Source organism: Hermetia illucens, chromosome 3 (genome assembly GCF_905115235.1).
Source record: "Hermetia illucens chromosome 3, iHerIll2.2.curated.20191125, whole genome shotgun sequence".
Taxonomy (NCBI): domain Eukaryota; kingdom Metazoa; phylum Arthropoda; class Insecta; order Diptera; family Stratiomyidae; genus Hermetia; species Hermetia illucens.
The window spans coordinates 84,682,866-84,704,829 of NC_051851.1; the positions used below are offsets into that span (position 1 = coordinate 84,682,866).

The following is a 21,964-nucleotide window of genomic DNA, read 5'->3' on the forward strand; positions in this document are numbered from 1 at the left end:
GAATTCAATTTTGGTATAATTACCGATGATAGCACCCGCGTATGAAGTTGGAGGACGTTGTTACCATAATGTCAACCGACGAAAAAAAAGCTTAGCAAATGAATTAGTGGAAATCGCATTGACTCACGTGTTAAATGCAAATCTAGGTCTCGTTTAGTTCCCCAAGGGTTGGAAGGTTTCAGAAGTTACAATGATTCCTAAATGCGGGAAGGACGAAACACAGGTCACATTCTACAGGCCAATAAGTCTTCTAGCAATTCTCTCAAAGGTGTTCAAAAAACTATTTCGTTCCTCTCACCAACCATGAGCTCGGAGTAGGTTTCTTAGCCAGCCAAAAAATGAAACCTGCTGTTATCGGCTTTGAAAACATAGCGAACGGCTATGCACTTGCGCTTGCGAGGAAAATTAGGGAATATAAGCCTCATTAACGTTCACGCCCCAACGGAGGAAACTGCAAAGTCGGAGAAGTATATCTTCTAGGAGGAAGTAGAACGGAACCGAAGCGGAAGCCTGCCCCAGATATGATACCAAAATCATACTTCGGGATTTTAATAGCCAAGTAAGGACGGGGCCCGTATTCACGTGATACATGGGCTCTCATAGCTTACATCAAAACGGACTACGGATTATTCAATTAGCAGTGTCACACAAAAAGGTTGTTGGGAGTATCTGGTTTGCGCGGAAAGCGGTCCACAAACATACTTGGGCCTCTCCACACTCATCACGTGTTGATCGAACGCCGCCACCTCTCAGCCTTGATGAATGTCAAAGCATATAGGGAGGCTAATATCGACCCGGATCCCTTTCTCGTTGGCATGCTGCTTCGAGCACGAAAAGGAACACCACACAGAATCCCCTCTGACAATCAGGTGAGAGTGAACACTGACGCCATCCACAACACAGCCCTCCGCAACACCCATAGGAGGGAAATGGATGCTGCAATAACCGCAGTCAACAGAGGACCCGGAGATGAAGCATCAACAAACATGCTTGGCCCCAGCCACAAAAAGAGTCGGAACGGCTGGTTCGACGATGAATGTAAATTAGCAACGGAACGGAAAAATGCCGCATACCGAGTAATGTTGCATTCCCAAAGATCGCGGGCACGCGCGGAGGTTTATCACGAACTCCGTCCAGCAGAGAAGCGACTTCACAGACGGAAAAAGAAAACCTGGGAGAACTAAGAGGTCTGCGAACTCAAAAAGTACAGGGAGCAACCGCACCACGTGTGGAAGTTTTACCAACAAGTCAGCAGGATGAAGCCTTATGCACCTCCATGCTCATCCTGCCGAGACAAAGAGGGAAATCTGATTTCCGACAGAATGGGCATATTAAAGCGATGGGTTGAGTACTTTGTTGAACTACTGAACAACGAGAATATCGGCGAGATGGAGGTTCCGCCAACTGAAGACGACGGTCATATACTGTTACCACAAAGTATAGAAGGAACGGTTTGTGCAATTCATCGGCTTAAAAATCATAAGTCGCCAGGAGTCGATGGAATTACAGCCGAATTAATTAAATGTGTAGGCGACCAGCTACAGCAACAGGTTCATCAACTTGTGCTCAAAGTGCGGGACAACGAATCAACTACTGATAAAGAGGCATTATCTGTCTCGTACATAAAAAGGGAGATATCACACAACACCTATAGAGGTATCATATTGTCGAATACCATCTATAAGATATTCTCCTGACTCTGACCAAAATGCGAGGCCAGACAAAAGCAGCAAGATCACTCTCAAGACCATTCGACACCAACAACGGTCTACGACAGAGGGTTGCCCTATCATGCGTAATCTTTAACCTCGCCCTGGAGAAAGTGATCCGTAATGCTGAGTTAAATGCAAGAGGTACGATCCTCTTTAATTCCACCCAACTAATGACCTATGCTGACGATATCGACATTATGGAAAGAACGACCCGAGGCGTACAAACTGCCTTGATCCAGATCGAGCAGGTGGCGCGAGATCTTGGGTTACACATCAAAGAAGGCGAGACAAGGTACATAGTGGCAATGTCGGCACCAAAAACCAACCAACCCAAATATGAAATGATACTAATCAAACGGGAAGAATAAAGATAGCAGACTACAACTTTGAGACCGTTGATAATTTCTCCTATCTAGGGTCGAAAATCACAACCGAGAACAACTACGACCATGAAATCCGCGCACGAGTGTTGTCAACCAAGAGAGCCTATTTCAGCTTACAAAGACTGTTCCGCTCGAAAAGCCTGACCATAGGGTCAAAGCTCTTACTGTACAAGATTATGATCTTGTCAGTCCTCATCGCAAACTTGGGTTCTTAGTAAGAAAAATTGCGAACGCTTGGCAGCGTTCGAGAGAAGAATCCTCCGAAGAATTTTTGGGCCCTACATGAGGATGGACGATTCCGTAGCCTACATAATGACGAAATCTATGGGTGATACCATGACCGTCTGGTTATGGATAACATCCGGCTCAACAGGTTACGGTGGGCGGGTTACTTAGTCCGTATGGATGAGGATGATCCCACCCGGGAAGTCTATAAGGGCAATATCTATTGTAGAAAAAGGAGACGAGGAAACCCTTTCTGAGATAGAGCAATGGCGTAGGTTAGGACGCCAGACAGCTTTTAGGGATATCGAATTGGTGGACCTCGGCGCAAAACCGGGATGTCTAGATTTCCTCATTAAGGCAGACCTAGACCGGATACCGATTGTTGCGCTGCTGATGATGATGATATTTAGCGGAAAACAAAGTAATTTCTCAGCACCAGGTTGGCTTCGAAAAGCATCGTCTGGAGGATAAAAAGTATTGCTTAACGGGGTTTTCGGACGTGGCACAAGTCTTTGACAAGGTATGGTACGAAGGTCTGATCTTTAAAATAAAAAGCTGTTGCATGGAATCTTGAAATCTTTTCTCTTGCAGCTGAATATCAGAGTAAAATATAAAAGCTCGCGAGTACAATATCCAACCAAGGCAGCTCTCAAGGCAGCGATCTTGGACCGACACTCTACCTCATCCATACTTCGGATCTACCAACTAATCCAAACCTGATAACTTTTGTAGATACTTGCGATTCCACCTAAGACGAATTGAAAAGTAGTTTACAAAGTGAAAAATTCGTGTAATCGAAACAAAATACTGTCACGTCACTTTCACTTTGAACCGGAAAAACTGCGCTAAGGTCTCAATCAATGGTGTAACGATCTCTTAACAGAATGGGGTAGAATATCTCGATTTGCACCTGAATAGACGACTAACCTGGAGAAAACATATCAAGACGGAGCAGTGCAAATGAAACTGAGAGCAAAAAATATGTATTGGCTTCTAAAGAGAACTACAAACGGCTGCCCTATAAATGTCAATATGGACTTGCGGAATTCAGCTGTGGGGTTCAGCGTTTACATCTAATATCGAGTTGCTAGAGAGTTCAGACTAAGATATTACATATGACCTTGGTATATGAAAAACGATAACATCCGCAGATACCTTAGAATTGCAGCAGTGAGAGAGGAGATCTCTAGATGACGAAGTACAAAGCAAGGTTAGCTTCCCATCTTAAGCCCTTAGCCAGGAAACTGGTGCAAGAGCCTAGCATCAGTCGATTGAAAAAAATTAACATTCTGGAAAGCCAGTAAGGACAAACAACACTCTGTATATGTAGAGTAATCTGTTAATTTGCTTTGAGAATAATGAATTCGATAGCACTGGCGAGGAATTCATCTTAATTTTAGTTCAGAGATTTGAAAAGTTATTGTTAGTTTCTATTTAGAAAGATTCCAAAAGGCAAACTTGTCTTTAAAGAAAGATAGAAGGACCGATCACCATCGTGGCATACGAACAAAATCGGCCGAGACTACTATGAGTTATCCAGTTGTTATTATTATAGAGTCCAACGGAAATAACAGTTATCGGGCCGCCATTCTTGCACTGTGGTATAGACTATGTCGGCGAGGAATTTACAACAGCATTTTGCCGAGTGGAAGCGTGCTTAAATTTGAAGCCCCTGGTATTACTCTCCAAGAAATTTTTCGGTTTAGCATCCGCTGAATGCCCAGAAATAAAGAATACTGCGCACCCTTTATAAACGCTGGCTTGTCTGTTGCTAAATTTCAAATGCAAGGACGTAACCCGCAATATCGATAAGTTACTTGACTTCCCAGCAGTGTCTACCAGAATTGCGGGATGAACTTATGATCCAATGGAACTAAGTTCTCGAAATTTCTATATTATAACGAATATTTCAATTTTTGATGGGTTTAATGTGTTCAGCTATATCAAGCAGTCCTTTGAATTGTTCCCGAAACAAATGATGCCATCATTTAATAGATTTCAGTTACGACAGTAATTTACAAAGAATAACAAAAAACCTTTAACTTGAAATTCAGTCTTTACCTTGACCTTAAATTGGGACCTTATCAAAAATGACTACCAGAAATGAAAATATCTTAAAGTATTATAATGTCGGTTCCGCAATCTTAGCACTTGCCGCAAACTCCAAGCCTCCATAAACGTTTGGCTTGATTTTGGTGAGCAAATATCGTCATCCACACGTTCGCAGGGGCGTTAGAGTCGTCTGAGTTGGCAAGCACATTCCCTTTCGTTTGTGCTAGCAAACCAACACTTTCATATAGGCCGCAAGCGCTTGCAAATCTGTACAGTCCTAGCTAAACATTCTATCCTCACGTTTGAATTTCCGACGGATTACTGATGTTTGGCAATCGTGTGGATCCGGTATAACACATACGCATCCACACACGACTTGATATTTTCAAGACTATATTTATCTTACTTACGATATTTCTCCGAATGGTGCAAATGCATCCTTAAGCTGCTGTGTTTCAATCTCCGGACTAAGATCTCCGACGAATATGTGGTGATGTTCTGTAAGAAACAAAATGGATCTATTTAATCCTCTGTAATATAGACGAAGAAAAAGCTAACGTTATGTTAATGATTACAAGCCAATATTGAGGAATTTGTCGGAAAGTTTGGAGTAAAGTAGCTTTCAAATCCCCATCCAGCGTATAAAGTAGTAACCATCCAAAACCAATATTGCCAAGTGAATTCTCGTTAGCGCCAATTACGTGATCATACCATCGAACATGCCTCTCTCGAATTTGTTCCATTGTCAGTGGAACCCCATATCGATCGCAAATATTGTCATTTCAGCTATGATCACGGCATGTTGCGCTATTCGTTCAACGCAAAATCTTTATCTTTACCGCCAGACGGTGTCCATTATTTTTTATAGTACGGCCAACACTCAGAATGATAGAGGGCGGCAGGGCGCACGACATTCAGGTAAATTTTGGAGTTGAAGCGCTCGTTGATACGTCGATCACAAAAAACATCAGTTGTGGAATGTCCAGCTGTGGAATGTCACTTCATCCAGGTTGCTCTGATGTTTCAAATAGCGGAGAGCCGCTATTTCTTGAGCCCGCAGTTAATAATAAAATAAATAATTAGACCTGAAAAACATTCTTTTTTTTTATCTTTACCGTCGTTTGCCTATCGCGACGGGAAGGCCATTATAGATTTTATCACGTGGGTTTGAATTGAAATATCTCCTATACCTGGGATTAGATAATTTCATACATCTCCACCTCCACAAACCATGACTTTTGCCTAAATCCGCTAACAAATGAAGATATCACATACACGGAGGTTAATCACCATTTTTATTAACACCACTGCCTGGAACCTCCGTGTTATCTCCGACTGTCCTTTTGATTCTGCACACGTTCTTCCGTCCAATACGTAGGAAACAAAAGCCGATAATGTCGAAGTGTTACAAAGTTTGAAAAGAATTCGATTTACTTCTATTTCATCCGGACCAGACTACTACGGAGTAGACTACGTAGTCAAGTTACGTAGAATATGGATAGGGAAGTACGAGTAGTACACACATGAAAACTCTTGAACAAATTAAATAGTGAATTAATTAGAAAGTTCGAATATTGAGCTGGGGTTTTCACATGTGTTCACATATGTTCGAGTTGTGTGCTCCGCCAGTGGAATGTCGGAATTCCTAGCAATATGGACGTGCTCAACTGAGTTGGATAGTTCTGCATTGGAAAATTGGTAGAAGCTAATAAAATAGTTTTGAACATTGAATGACTTTCTTTTATGTCGAAATATTTCCTTGAATGGGATAATATTCGAGTTTCAGGTTTAAATATCTAATTGTGGAGTTCGTGTAAAAAATGTTGACCTCTGTCTGTTTCAAATTAATCCCAAGCCGAATGTTTAAGAATTGTAGATCCTTCATAATATAGCTCACACTGGTAATGTAATTTCAGTGGAAATATCTATGCTTATCATCGGCACCAGTCCGCTTATGCAAGACTCCTGCTTTAAGACTTCATATGTGCCTCCGTTGCTATGATATCAAATCAACTGCCTGCAAAGTTAATTTTAGCTTAATCCAACGCATGGTTTTCAATAGCTATTTGATGATTTCATTTCGTCATCCTCGAAATGTAATTAAAGCTAAATCCTTTAGCATACATATGCAAAGATCGAACAACGCATCCACTAGACTAAGGCGGACGTAGGGTAGTGAACGCTGGGAAAGCCACCACTTCTAGTCGATATCCATATGAAGCTGATGAAGGCCAGAGAGAAATCTCCTAAAATGTAACAACCGCAACAAAATCGCTGACCATTCTTTACTGCTGCCTTCGCTACACTAGAGCTGGTATACTGCAGGGTCACCAAACCTTCGACCGTGGCAATTCAGGACTGACAAAATAGTAAATTTCTGTTTGAATCTGCCACCCTTGGTGCTTTTTTTCTCACATCTATGTTATATTCTCCCTTTCCGTTTACGTGCCCTTCCGTATAGAGTACTTCCTCCCCGAGTGTGGTCCACCGGCTTCGACACAGGGGTCCTTTGCCACAGAGTCAAGTAGATCAATTCTCCGCAGCGTAGTATGTACGGCGGTTACAGCAAACTTTCGTCTGAAATCTCCATACCAATTCATTCGATGAGAGCTTTTCCTACCGATTTTTCATGAATTTCACCCCGTTCCTTTTCGACACTAGAAGGCGATGGCGAGGCATTGGTTTTTGTTGTCTGGCGTCGGCTTTAGGGCGCCCTAATCGATTTAGAGCATCCTGTTTGAATGCGAACTGGCCATGGTATTTGTAGCAAAGCTTATCAACTCATCACCCGGCTTATTGTATGGATGTGGGTGTGTGATGACTAGAAATGTACAACGATAGCAGAGCGTGATACAAATTTAGTAGATCGAAATCAGATTCGTGGTTTGAGTGGTAACATTCGGTAGTTACCACTGGCTGTTAAATTCTAATGAATCAATCATACCCGCTGTAAAATTTGACTTGAGGAAATACTTTCTTAGAATTCTTTCATCAAAGATTAAGTTCTCAAAAATGTTTGCACTTGAAAGATTGACTAGTTAAAATTGAGATACCAAATGAGATCCTTATGGGCAATCAAATGCAATATTCGACAGGAAAAACTAGAACTGCTAAGAAAAGAATTTTATCCTCCGGCGTGACTATACATTTTTTTATACAGACTCAAAATATTGATACACAAAAGCAAGAGGGTATTAGGATGCTAGAGGGAATTTTTTGAAGAATAGTTAATTAGAAGATAATTTATTTTGTCTATTGTATTACCATCTCGGTGAATACTATTTGGAGAAAGTTTATCATCTGTTTATCCTTTCTAATCAAGCGTTAAGGTCATAAATGGACTAATCCTAGCATTAAGATCTAAGCAATTAGGCTTGGACGATCCTACCTACTTAAAAGATATTGAGGAGCTGGTGGTGGTGGGTGGGAAGTTAATGGGAGAATCCGCCAAGAACTCCCCGCAGCATCGAACACATATTAAGAATAGTATATTTCTGCATAGTTTAAACCATACTATGTTAGAGTAAGCCATGAGGGATTTTGGTACAATATCTGTAGCTGACAGAGAGTTATGGGAATTACAACCACTTTCTCACGACGCCAAATTTCTTTGATTTCCCGAGCCAGTGGGTCATGGTTCACTTTCTTCTTCGCGTGTTTCCGTTCCATGTTGCTATTATCAGGTATAGCAACATCACTAATATACGCAGAGCGATGCATCTTGTCAACTAACAACTAATTTTTTTACTAATATAATTTATTTTATTTATTGATTTCTTTTTTTCCGAAAAACAATTTTCACTGTCAAAAATTCTTTTGCGATGTCGTGGCCACTGCGATTCGTTCTAGGGTGCGTCCAACACGAAATATATATCTCGCACAATCCAGATAAAGCAATGTCATCGATCAGCCAGAGATTAGACAAAAAGGTACTAAATAGTACTTTCATATGAGTGCACTTAGGTTCAAGTAAAAAGCTCTGCTGTTGTTGCATCATATTTTGTACATATCGCGCAATGTGACTGCCAATATTGTCGACACAGCGCCAAAAATTGTTTTCCGAAAGAGGAAGTTGAAGAGCGCACATTAAAGCACGTATGAGACAATACAATGAAAACATTTTTTCCCGCGTAATGTATATAAAACAAGAAAGACAATGAAAACGAACTTAACTAAGCGCAATAAAAGTATTAGAGAAGAAAGGAAAAAGACCCAATTCTAATTAAAAGCCAACAGGATTGAGCTTCAATTTTAATATAAGACAAAAATTCACTGGAAGGGTATTGAATCACATAGGGAGAAATTACTATCCTGAAAATGGCCACAAACATCTCTATTTCGGTAGCCCTTACCCTCAATATGGTGTTGGCATTGGCATTTCTGAGGGTTTCTATGATGCCATTAATGAAGTCGAACGATTTGACGACCGGCTGATGAAGTTCCCCACTAGATCAGCTAATCCCACTATTCACTTTTTCACCGCATACGCACCACATACAGGTCGCCCAGATGCCGAGAAAGATGCCTTTTGGCAACCTCTCGATGAAAAGACTTGTAAAGTGCCCGCTGTCGACTATATCATCATTGCCGGCGACCTTAGTCGTCATGTGCGTGAAAAGGCAAACGGTAATAGGTGCCATGGGGCAAAAGTATTTGGAGTGCGCAATGCAATTGATGAGCGTATAATCGATTTTGCGGACACCCACGACTTTGCACTTATGAATACATGGTTCATCAAACGATTGTCTCATCTTCCTACATTTTATAGTGAGAATAGTAAAATATAAATCGACTATATTCTCATAAGACGAAGACATTTTACCACCGTCGCTGATTCCATAGCCGTTCGAGATGAAAACATCGCACTTCAACATCGGCCGTTGATTGTCTGTAAAAAGAACCATAAGTTCCTCAATGATAAAACACTGCCCAATTTACAAAAGGCGACTCGAGTTGTATCGAGTTGCCAAAACCAGACAAGAGCACACAGGATATCGAATATTTCTGTTGCGTTAATGACAAGAATGATACTTTACTTAGCGACCGACAAGCCGCGACCGATAGATGGCGACTATGTTTCGGGAAGATTATAACTGAAGAATTTGCTCATCCTCCGCTTCCACAATCACTCATCATTAACGACGCAACAATCTGTATCCGGTCTAGGCCTGCTTTGGTAAGGAATTCCAGGCACCCCCGTTTTGGTCAACCAATTCGATATCCTTAAAAGCCGTCTGGCGTAGGTCACATCACTGCATATCAGGTAGGGTCTGCCACGTCTTCTTTTCTACGACAGAAATTGCCCTTATAGGCTTTTCGTACCCCCCACCGTAACCTATTGAGTCGAATTTTATCCATAATCTGACGGTCATCGTATTGCACATAGATTTCGTCGTTATCTAAGCTACGGAATTGCCCATTTTCATTTAGGGGGATAAAAATTCTCTGTTGAACGCCGCAAAGAGCTCGCAATTAATCTTGCTATTAACCCAGGACTCCAAGGAATATATAAGGACTGGTAGGATCATTGTATTGTACAATAAGAGCTTTGATCCTATGGTGAGACGTTTCGAGCCAAAAAGTTTTTGTAAGCTCAAATAGGCTCTGTTGGCTGCCAACAACCGTGCGCCGATTTCATCGACATAGCTGTTATCGGTTCCGATTTTCGACCACCGGTAAGAGAAATTTTGAACGATCCCAAAGCTGCAGTCTCTTATCTTCATTCTTCTCGTTTTACCGGTCCGAGGCGATGTGGTTGATTCATCGTACCTTGGCACTGACGCTACCGGCATGTACTTCCTCCTGCTTTCATTAATGTGTAGCCCAAAATCTTGCGCTGCCTGCTCGATATGGATGAAGGTAGACTGAACATCTCGGGTAGTTCTTCTCATGATGGGTGGACTTGAAGAGGATGGTGTCTCTTGTATTGCCTTCTGCATCGCGAATCACTTTCTCCAGCGCCAAGTTAAAGAGGACGCATGATAGACCATCCACTTGTCTTATTCCGTAGTTGATGCTGAAAGGTCCCTGGAGTGACCCTGCTGCTTTTATCTGGCCTCGCACATTGGTGAGGGTCAATCTAGTTAGTATTATCAATTTCGTCGGAATACTGAATTCTCTCATGGCCATGTACAGTTTTACCCTGGCTATGCTGAAATAGGTGGCCTTGAAGTTGATGAGAAGATGGTGCAATTGATGGCCACATTTCGACAGCTTTTCAAAACTTTCCGCAGGGGTAAAATCTGATCTGTTGCCGATTTGTCTGGAGTGGAGCTTCTTTGAAATGGACCAACGATCTTCTGGGCGTATTGCGCTATCTGGCCTAGCAAGATAGAGAAGAATATCTTATAGATGGTACTCAGCAACGTGATACCTCTATAATTGCTGCACTGCGTGATATCTGCCTTTTTATGTATGCGACAGATAATGCCTCTTTGCCAGTCGTCAGGCATTAACTCGCTATCCTACACCTTGAGTATAAGTTGGTGAGCCGCTTGGTGTAATTGGTCGGCTCCATATTTAACCAACTCGGCTGTAATTCCATCGGCTCCTGGCGACTTATGATTTTTAAGCAGATGGATTGTACGGACTGTTTCCTTCATGCTTGGTAGTGGCAGTATTTGTCCAAATCACCGATATTTTGGTTGTTGAGCAGTTCATCAAATTCTCAATGCACCGCTCTAATAGGCCCATTCTGTCGGAAATAAAATACCGAGTTTATAAGGCTTCATCCTGTTAACCTGCTGGTGAAATTTGGTCGACTGGTGCGGCTCCTTCTTGTACTTTTCAAGTTCACAAACCTGTTGGTTCCCCCAGGCTTCCTTTTTCCATCTCTGAATTGGCTTCCCCACTCGACCGAGTTCGTGATAAGCCTCTGTGCATGCCTGCGTTTCTCGAGAATGGAACTTGGCTTGATATGTAGCATTCTTTTATTCCTTTGGTTTAGAGTGAAACGTTAATTGATACTCACGATTAAACCATAAAACCTTAGAAAACGGCTGCTTCAGCAACACCAAGAGCTTTACTACGAAACTCTGTCTCCACCTCTACGCGGTGATCGCTTGGAGTTCTTTCTTGCAGACGGAGAAGGATGAAAGTGAGTCTCTCTTCCTAACAACGGACAAATTGTTTCAACTCCAGGTTGCGAAATTACGAACCCGGTAAAGAGAACGGAACAACGATTTGCGCATTCTATCATGACCGTATTCTGCTCTGCAGCTAACCGATACCCTGCCTTAATATAAGGCTGATGTTACAGCGCTTCAAGCGATGCACTGGACTGGGATCCGTTTTCTGGAGGAAGACGGAAATATAAGCCTCAGTAGAGCGGACCTTCAAAGCCTGTATGAAAATTATGAAGATTTTGGAGATTTCAACAGTAAAGCTAGGACGGAGCCCGTATTCGGGCGATGTGTTAACTCCAAAAGCTTACATAATGATATCAATGAGAACAGACTGTGGATTATTCAGTTAGCAGCATCGCACGAAATGCTTATTGGAAGTACCACAAAGATACGTGGGCCTCTCTAGACTAGACCACTTTCAATCGAATTGACCACTTGTTGGTTGAACGCCGCTACCTCTCAGCCTTGATGAATGTCAGAACATATAGGGGTGCCAATATCGACTCGGCTCACTATCTCGTTGGCATAGTGCTTCGGGCGCTTACAGCATCACCTACAATCCCTTCTGTCAATCAGGTGAGAGCGAATACCGAAACCACACAGCCCTCCGTAACACCTATAAGGGGGAAATAGATTCCGTAATAACCGCAGCTAACAGATGTCCTGGAGATCATCAACAAATGATCTTCACAACCACGTGAAGGGCGTTATCATTGATACGGCCACAGACGTAGTTGGCCCCACCCGCAAGAAATGTCGGAACGGCTGGTTTGACGATGAATGTAAGCCACTGACATCGAAGGAGCAATAAAACGAATGAAATTGGGGAGAACAACAACACCTAATGACTTCGCATCTGAGCTTTGGAAAGCAACACTGTGGCTCAGTGAATTTTTCGATCGACTTACGAGAGAGGTAGAACATCATCTGACTGAAAGCACCACATTTCCAATATGTGAAAAGAAAGGTAGTCCAGCAGAGTGTCGAAATTACCGTACTTTCCCATATCATGAAAATTTTAGAACGCATTCTTGACAACCGTATTCGCGAGATCGATGAAGTAACCGTAAATCAAGCGGTGTTTGTCAAAAACTGCAAAAATACGGACGCAATACGCACCGCATGACTGCCCATGGAGAACCATCGTAATAAACATCGCCCTTTTTACACTGTATTTCGCGGTCTGGAGAAAGCGTTTGACCATGTTCCACATAAACTTTTCTGGTATGTTCTACGATAACACCTAGTGCCAGAAGATCTCATGCGTGGGATTCATTTCCTCTATCACGAACCGAAAGTGAAGTTCGAATTGTGGCGGGTGTATCAAAACCATTTTGTTCCTCTGTCCGTGTTCAGCATCGAAGCGTCCTCTCACCACTCCTCTTTGTTCTGGGTCCATAATAAGTATCAAAAAACGTTTCAAATCTAACATTTACCGCAATGTCGCCTGGCCTGCCCCCATCTTTGGTTGTTGGGAGACTATAAAAGACAACCAACGGCGCCTCGCACTAGTAGAGACGGAGATGTTACATTGGACAAGTGCCTTAACATGCCTTGATCACATCACAAATGGAGATATCCGCGATCGATATGAGGTTGCATGAAGCAAGCACAATTACTAGCAGCGGCAGTGATCTGCTGAGAACTGAGCGATTTAAATACCTCGGATCAATGCTATTAGCCAATGAAGAACCGCGTTATGAAATTGCTTTACGCATTGACGCAACCTGGGTGAAGTGACGTTCCACAACTGGTGTTTTTGTGATCGACGTATCAACGAACGCCGCCCTCTGTGGTTCTGAGTGTTGGCCGATTATAAAAGACAGTAAACGGCATCTAGCGGTAATGCAGACGAAGATGTTGCGTTGGACTAGTGGCGTGATACGTTTTGATTACATCCCAAATGAAGATATCTGCGATCGTTATGGGGTTGCACCAATCGTGGAAAATTTGTGAGGGAATCGTCTTCGATGGTATGGTCACGCAATGAGAATTCACTTGCCAAGATTGGTCCAAACATCGAAGGTAAACGACCAAAAGGCTGGTCGAAACAACGGTGGTTTGAGACGCTGGATGTTGATTTGAAAGCCTCGCTACTACATCCAGGTTGTGATATTGATGGATCTTTTAAACTCCATGTGACTCACCGACAAAGCCCAAACTGGCTGTATTTATAGTACCAGGCCACAGAACTGAATACTAAGATTTTTATAGCACGCTATCCGTTATTTTTGGCGATTAATAGTTTTCTTCCTGCAGGGTAGCTATGAAACTTCGCCTACCAACAGTAGTCTGCGTATGCTCTAAAAGTGAGCTATCCGCCCGTGAATATCGCAGCATCTTTATCCAATCTCTTACCGCTTTTCAACTGGTTCTTAAGCTTCTGCAGTTTGTTACCGCGATTTATGTTCAACTCAGTGTGTTATTTTATACTTTTTATGATATGATTGACTGCATTCGTCGAAGTCGCTACTTTGTTTTTCGGATTTTACGGAATTTCTACAAAGACACGACAGGCAGCGTAACGTTATCAGTTCAACTTTTCGTTGATTTAACCATTCAGCAAAACATGATATTACCAAATATTGACTTCGTCTCGGTTTCCGTTGAAAAGTACGGAAAGTATCTATTTAACTAAATAAGGACTAAAAGATAAGAAAAACTGCAAAGGTTCTGATCAACTTAACTTTATGAACTTAATACCTCTCGTACTAAGAAGTCAATATTGTCTTTACCACTCCTTCTTTAAAATACACCTCATCAAGTGAAAGGATAAAAACTCCTATAAAGAGCAAGGTATCGAGTCAAGTCCGGGTAGCTGAGTGGTTAGAGCACTAGGCTACCGTACGGAAGGTCACGGTTCAAATCTCACTGGTGACAGTGGAATTTGAATCGTGATTTGACGTCGGATACCAGTCGACTCAGCTGTGAATGAGTACCTGAGTCAAATCAGGGTAATAATCTCGGGCGAGCGCAATGCTGACCACATTGCCTCCTACAGTCTACTGTAGTGTACCGTTACGGTCTTGAATGAAGTGCTCTAACACACTTCAAGGCCTAGATCCAATATGGATTGTTGCGCCAACAGTTATTATTATCGAGTCACGGTTTTATTCGATAAACCAATATATGTATGTGGAATAGGCGAAGGAATTATAAAAAGTGATCGCTGCATAATTCCTGTAATAATTGAGAACATCGTGACGACAAGAATATCGCAAACTTAATGAGCGCATTCTGGCCGATTGCACTTTCTGCACATCACATGCTAGTAAAATATTGAAAGTGCAGTATGTAATATAGTACGCTATCGTTACCCTTTACACTTTCTTTACTTCCTCGACTTAAGTACATGGAGGGGCTCAGTTGATAAAACATTTCTCGTCAAATGTCTCGATAACATGTTGGATGCTGGATTTCCCAAAGATAAAAATATTGTCCAAATATGAGTAGAATTATTATGCTGACTCCCTGAATATTTTCTAAAAATTGTCAGCCGACCGTGACTGGAACTACTCACAGAGATATGACCAGGGGATTTGGATACTTTATCGTTCATCATCATATACAATGAAAATAATTCTCTTCTTTTCACGCAACTGATGTTATTTACAACCAAGACAAGGATACCTGAATTCCACCTACCACGGCTGAATGAACAAAGTTTGGTTCTTTCCTCTAATGTAAAGTATCTGAGTGGAATCCTGGATCTAAAGCTAAATTGGAGATTGAACTGAGGGTTAAGAAGGGCTGTTTAGCCCTCTATGCCTGCAAGAGAACCTTTGTAAAGAAATGGGGTCTCTGGTCGAGGATGGTTCTCTGGATATACACTGTTGTAGTGCGTCCGATCTTAACGTACGGGCTCTATTGTATGGTGGCAGGCTTTGAAGAAAAAATAAGATGAAGCTTAACAGGATTCAAAGAACCACGTATGCAGGTGCTACTGGGGCTCTGCAGTCCTGCCGGACAGATGCTATCAATGTACTCCTGCATCTCCTCCCCCTAGGTCTCCACATTAAATACGTTGCAGCGTGCAGCACCATCAGATTACGTGAGCCCGGATGCTGGGCAGCGAAGTCCTAGGGCCACAGCAACATCCTAGACGAAGTAGCTCGGGAAATCTGGATATTTCCCACGGACTATGTCACACGCAAGCTGAACTTCACGAGAAACTTTGCTGTGGACTTTTCAGCAAGGGCAAAGTGGAAGACCGGCGGCGTGATTCGAGGTTATGACTCAGTATTCTTTACGGACGGACCAAAGATGGCCTGTGGAGTCGGCGCGGGGGTTTTCGTGAATAAACGCAGTGTATCTAAGTCTCATGGTCTCCCAGGTTTCGCCAGTGTATTCCAGGCGGAAGTACTGGCGATATTGGAAGTCTGTCGATGGCTGGAGCGAGATTCGAGCCCCACGCGTAACATAGCCATTCTGGCCGACAGCCAAGCGACCATCAAGGCATTGTACGACGACATCTTCCCCGCTGGTGGGGCAGTGCTGAGACGCGCTGAACCGTCTAGACGGCACGTTCGAGGTCACCCTCCTCTGGGTTCCCGGACATAGGAGCATAGAAGGGAATGAGCGGGCTGACGGATTGGCCAGGCGAGACTCTGCTCCTGGCAGTCCTTCGACGAATACAGTCGGTTTTCTGCTGGCGGCTGTCGGGGGCCGAGTCTACTCGTACTGCCTAGCAGCCGCGGGCTTAAGATGGTGAACGCTCACGAGCTGTGCCAAATCAAGGAGAATTTGGCCCGCTTATAACATAGCCCGATCACGAGAGCTCCTGTGCCAGACGCGTGCAAATGCAGCGGTCTCCACGGAGCACTGGCCCATAGGGGACTATGCCGCTAGGCTCGGCATACCCTAAAATTTGCATTGCCGAAGCTGCGGAGAAGGAAGGGAAACCCTCATTCACGGACTTAGGAGTTTGTAGCATCAAAACGTCGCACCAAAGCGCTAATTGGGCTTCTCGGGACGGCCACTGATACCTATCTACGTGCTTTCCTTTCACTATCAACGAGTGCACAGCCAAATATGATCAGGATCCCAATTGCTTTTAAATTGCCTTGAGAAGGATTACAAGGCCCTGATCCAACATGGATTGTTGCGCCAACGATTATTATTGAGAAGGATTCAGCAAAGGTAAGTTTCATCCTACTACTGTAAGCTATATAGCTTAGGCTTGGTTTGCTCATACGTAAGGTTGGTCAGGATTTCAGCGATTTCTATTTTCTATGTTCAAACTTATGTACATATACATGCGTAGGTCTAAGATGATCGACTCGTTTGGCATCCTGGCAGTTATATTGTATGTCGTATCCCGGCTTCTAATCAACACGCCTATGGGTATTTCTTCCTGAGCCGTTTGCAATTGTGTAAAGTCAGAGTACCCTGATAACACCACCAAGACAAGAGTCGAAAGAGAAGGTTTTCAGTAATAATGGTAGTCACTTTTTATATTCTCCTCGAATATAGGAGCACAGAAAAATGTTGGCGGAACAACATCAGCTTGATGTTGGTGCTGAGGTATCTGCATTTCCAGATTTTAGCCAAAATAGGAAGTGCGGATCTAGCCCAATTAATGTGACGAGTAATACTGAGTTAGACACTGTCACCAACAGAAGTAACGCTTCCAAGGTAGATAAATCAATTCACTCCTTCGATCTTCCGTCCATTAATGCAAATAGGAAGAGGAAGAATGAGGAGAATGAGAGCCATAGTTTTCCCGATATTCACTTTTAGTTCAATACTAGTCCAAATTTGATGCAATTTGATGCAATTTGCTGGGGTTCATGATTCTCTGAGACAGCAAGTGGATGTTATCAGGATAGTCGAGCTGTTTGAACGAAGACGACATTGTTTATTGAAGGTCTTCTCGTCCTCCCGCCAAGGCGTTAGACGAACGTTACTAAATAGGGGAGAAAAAATATCTGTGACGAAATGGAAACAGCATGCCTCCCCCCCCCCCCTTTGCAAAGAGAATTCAGGATCCATTTCCAATCCACACTATTGAAAGCTTCTACGAAATCAGTGAAAGGTAAGTGAAATAGTAATATGAACAAAGCAGACTGATCTACACTGATAAAGATGGTGTGGATGGCGCCAGTGCAGAAGGATACAGAGCGGAAAATAGGCTGCCGCTATTTTCGGAATCTTAATGATTATATTCGGAACAGATGCAGGGACGCTTCGCGCGGAGACCGGCAAACCCAGGGGCTCTGCTTATCTTGAGAACATTCATGGTCGAGATGATTTTACGTCCAATTCGAGAAGTAGTATATTTCCACAGGTTACCAGCGACTTGCATGTCATCCACAAGAAGTGGAATTTCGCCGGATGTTATACAGCTGAAAATCGTAGCAAAGTGCTCCTTTTACCTCTTAAGTCACTCGTTACGATGGACGAAAGCCTACTATCAACGTTTTTTGTAGGACCTTCCAAAGGCAAGCCATAATTTCCGACTCTTCCGTATTGCAATATACAGTACTGGAATCAACTTAAACATTTTGAAATACCGAACAAAAAATTAGCCGAATTTTCCTGCGATAAGTTTCCCATCCATTCTTCATGCTTAAACATTGTTTAGACAACCCATTAAATAAATACCCACTCCAGCCTTTTGTACTTTCTATGTGCACTAGATCAGATTCCAATAACGAGTATCTGTTAATGTGAAAACTTGCCAGCTCTACAAGCGGGAGTGTATTTTCACTCTATTCTTCGCACAGATAATTCATGTCCGCTTTGTTCGATAGTTTTAGGTACTTGGAAACATAAATAAAAGACAAGATTTATATCAGAGTTAATTCGTTCCCAACAGAAATACAAGAAGAAGCAAAGCATTCAAGTTCTTTAGTTCTATCTTTTCTAAAGGGGTCCGTTCTCTGCTCGATATCCTTTATGCTACCACTTTCTTTTGCACGTTATGTTAGTTGGTTTTTATAAAGCTTTCTGGGTCATATTTCATTCTTGGGTAAATAATGCGATTCGCCTACTACTAACAAATATACTCACGTATTTGTGAACGTACATATGTACGTAGGGAAGAATAGATTGTTTAGTTGGCCTTTCATGTTCTGTAATAAACCTGTCATAGCTGATTCTAGGAGATAGCGCCACTAAAACATTTGTTTATTAGAACTTTTTCTGAAGAAAAGGTGTAGGCTCTTGAAAAGAAATTAGATATCTTTGAATCGAGCAGGTTGAATAGTAAGGATTTATGGCTACACAGTTTTCTGTTTCGCTAGTTGTGTGGGGACCTTGTCATCGTTGTACATGATTTATCCAAATTGATATAAACTTTATAAGGTTATCAAACATATGCTTCAGGAGCAGGAAGAGTGAATAAATAAGGCTTAAGTGAATTCAGTTATGGGTGATTTATATACGCTTAATTCAATTTGTTGATTCTTTGTGATCGTCCCTTGATAATGTAGGCTAGGAAGGAACTGTGTTGATATTATGTTCACAATATTTACGGATGATTTGAAAAGGAATTATGCATTTCTCCTGTAAAGGGTTGCGTTGTTTACTTAGTGATTTGAGAATGACATCTTACTTATTGTAGTGCTTATTAGGAATCTTTTTGAAATAGAAATAATTATGACAAATGGAAGTAATTACAACTCCGTGATCATCCCCAAGTATGGTTGTGAAAAGAGAAAGGACAAATAGCTCGAGTCTGAACAACTATAGGCCACCGCAGCCTCATAGGCGGTAGGTAACAAAGGAGCGCCAATTTTTGTTCGTCCCCTCATTGAGCAGTGCATTTCAGACCAGTACTGCTTTATTACTCGCAGCGATATAACCCCATTAACAGGGAACGTGTCGGCTTGGAATCATTGCGGAAGCCGGCACTCGCCGCTTTGGTTCAATGCACGCCGAAGCACTTTTCCTCATCGTGAGGGTGAAGTCTTCGCTTCGGAGCAAAACGAATTTCAAAGATCCAGTATAGAATTTTCGGAATTAGATTCATTGCATAGACCAGACATTCCCAGAGTCTATGCGTTTCCAGCAACTCCAAGAATTCTAACTCAAATCAATGATGATATTGTGTCTCGTCTGTGTCGCTACACCAACTGCAGTCACTTATGTATTATAATGGCCGTAGCGGCTTTCATCCTGTGGTCAGAAGATCCGCTTTTCTGTCATTAGAGTGAATGACTAAAGAGATCCACAACGCAAAATTCATTTGCAACATCTAGGCGATTCATTGAGGCAATCCTAATAGACCAGTGAATAATAAAGTGCAGAGGGCTCACCGAAATTATGAAATCCCCCGTCAAACACTTATAGTTCACAGTTCATTTTTTGGACACCCTGAAGCCGAAGTCTTCACTCGGTGGCAATGGTCTGGTGAAAACGATTCCGGACCTTTTCAGAATGCAGCAGACGCGAGAAACCAGTGGATCTATTGAGTTCATTCAACAAACTCCAGCAGAATATTCAGACAATACAGTCTTCAGCCATTAAGTGGCACCCGCCCAGTAAACTAAGTGGGGATTGGGAGGCTTACTGCCGAATATACCTACCATGTTACTATCCGAGAATGAATTTTGCAGATGGGAGTGAACGTTTAAACATCACAACGATTTCGGACACTTGGTGGGTTGAAGAGACTTCATCGTCCGTACGGACTATTAGCCCCTAGGCAGAGGTTTCCTTCGACGCACAGGAAAAGTATCTGCACGGCAAGCGCAGCTGGTTAGTTTAGCACCACTATTCTGTACGTGACAAGCGAGGAAAGGACTGCTGCACCTGGACTTGCGTATCCATGCAATCGCATGACCTCGATGCGACAAATATCAGCGATTGCATTTCGCATCAGAGAGCCGAATTCGTACAATCGTAACCAACCGATTAAACATCGACGCTTCAACCACATTCACTTGGATCTTGAAGTGATGCCCTTAATAATAATAATATATATTAATTGTTGGGGCAACAATCCATATTGGATTAGGGCCTTGAAGTGTGTTAGAGAACTTCATTCAAAACCGTATCGGTACACGACAGTGCACTGTAGGAGGCAATATGGTCAGTATTGCGCTCGCCCGAAAATATTACCCTGATTTGACTCAGGTATTAATTCACAGCTGAGTCGGCGGGCATTCGATATCCAGCCATGATAAGAAATCCCTCTGCCACCAGTGGGACCTTCCGCTACGACAGCCAAATGCTCAAACCACTTGAGCCATCCTGACACAGCGATGCACTTGCTGCTACTGCATAACCATTATAGATAGATTTGCCAACCACCTACTGTTTCAAAAAAGCTACTGGTTGCAGGTTGCCTTGTTGCTGACCAACCCATGAAGCAACCCCTGTCGAAGGCCAGGCCACTGCACAGAGTTCATTTTCAACGGCCCAAGCATACTTAAAGTAGTCTCATGCATGAAGCTCATGGTGAACCTTTAGTAGGCGTTTTACTTTAAAAGTATTAGTATTAGGTTAGTATTAGGTTTTCTCTTTCTTTTCTGCAGCCTCGATTACGTTCGACTGATTGAGCTCGTGATTATAGGTCTACCGCGTTTTGGGCCAATTTCTAGTAACTAGAATAACGATTTACTATCAGTAAGAGAGGAATTTCTTTCGCAATTTTTCGACAATGGGTCCAACACCATACATGTATGTATGCAGGTCGCGGAAGTCCTTTATTCGGAGGTAAACGTCATGAGCTGCACCATTGATTCCGTGCAACATCTTCTTTTTCAACTCCAAAAGTTGACGATAGTTAAAAATTGCAAGTAAACTAAATTTAGATAGCGCGAAGTATTCTTTTCATACTGCGTAATCTAGTGGTACAAATTGGACGAAATTATGCACGTAAATTATGCAATATTCAGTAGCAAAATTTTGAAATTCTCCGAATCAAATAGAAGCATCGCCATTACCCACTCTAGACAACAGATACTTTTTAAAAATGTACTTTGTTTTTCCAAAAATGCCTTAGACAGATACAGCAAATCTCCAAAGATTTCATCAGCAAGTATTACAGTTAAAAATAGCTTGGAAGGGAAGAAAACATGTTTTTGTGCGTTCGTAAAAAACAAAAACATTTCCAGAATAACATTCCCTGAGGATGTGCTTGAATGGATGGACTCACAGCATTGAATAATGGATAGCAGGAGCTCAAATTCTTCTAAAAAATAATTCATTCATGCATTTGATATAGTAAATTAACATGAAGAACATTTTTTTGTGCTCAGTATGAAAAAAGAATGTTATTTGTTTGCGCAGAACATGACATAAAATGGTCCCTTTAGAGAGAGCTCTCTAAATAGGGTTGAGAGGGTTATAAAGACAAAATACTACAAGTGAAGTAAAAAATGTCTTTCGATTTAATCTATCTAAGATTGATAGGAAGCCGATTTTCGAGATAGCATGTTGTTTAAGTTTGGTTCGTTGGAGCTTAGTTCTTAATTGAAAATACAGTAATAAATATCATATTTACTTATATTTTTTGTTACAA

At 42.2% G+C, this 21,964-nt stretch overlaps 1 protein-coding gene across 1 annotated transcript in view; it reads right to left on the minus strand.

Moving 5' to 3' along the window:
- Positions 1-21,964, minus strand: part of LOC119651824 (nucleolysin TIAR) — a 392,109-nt gene that overhangs the window by 209,104 nt on the left and 161,041 nt on the right. Inside the window, exon 2 of the mRNA XM_038055615.1 lies at positions 4,783-4,870. Coding sequence (XP_037911543.1) covers positions 4,783-4,870 — 88 coding nt within the window. The remainder of the gene's footprint in view (positions 1-4,782; positions 4,871-21,964) is intronic.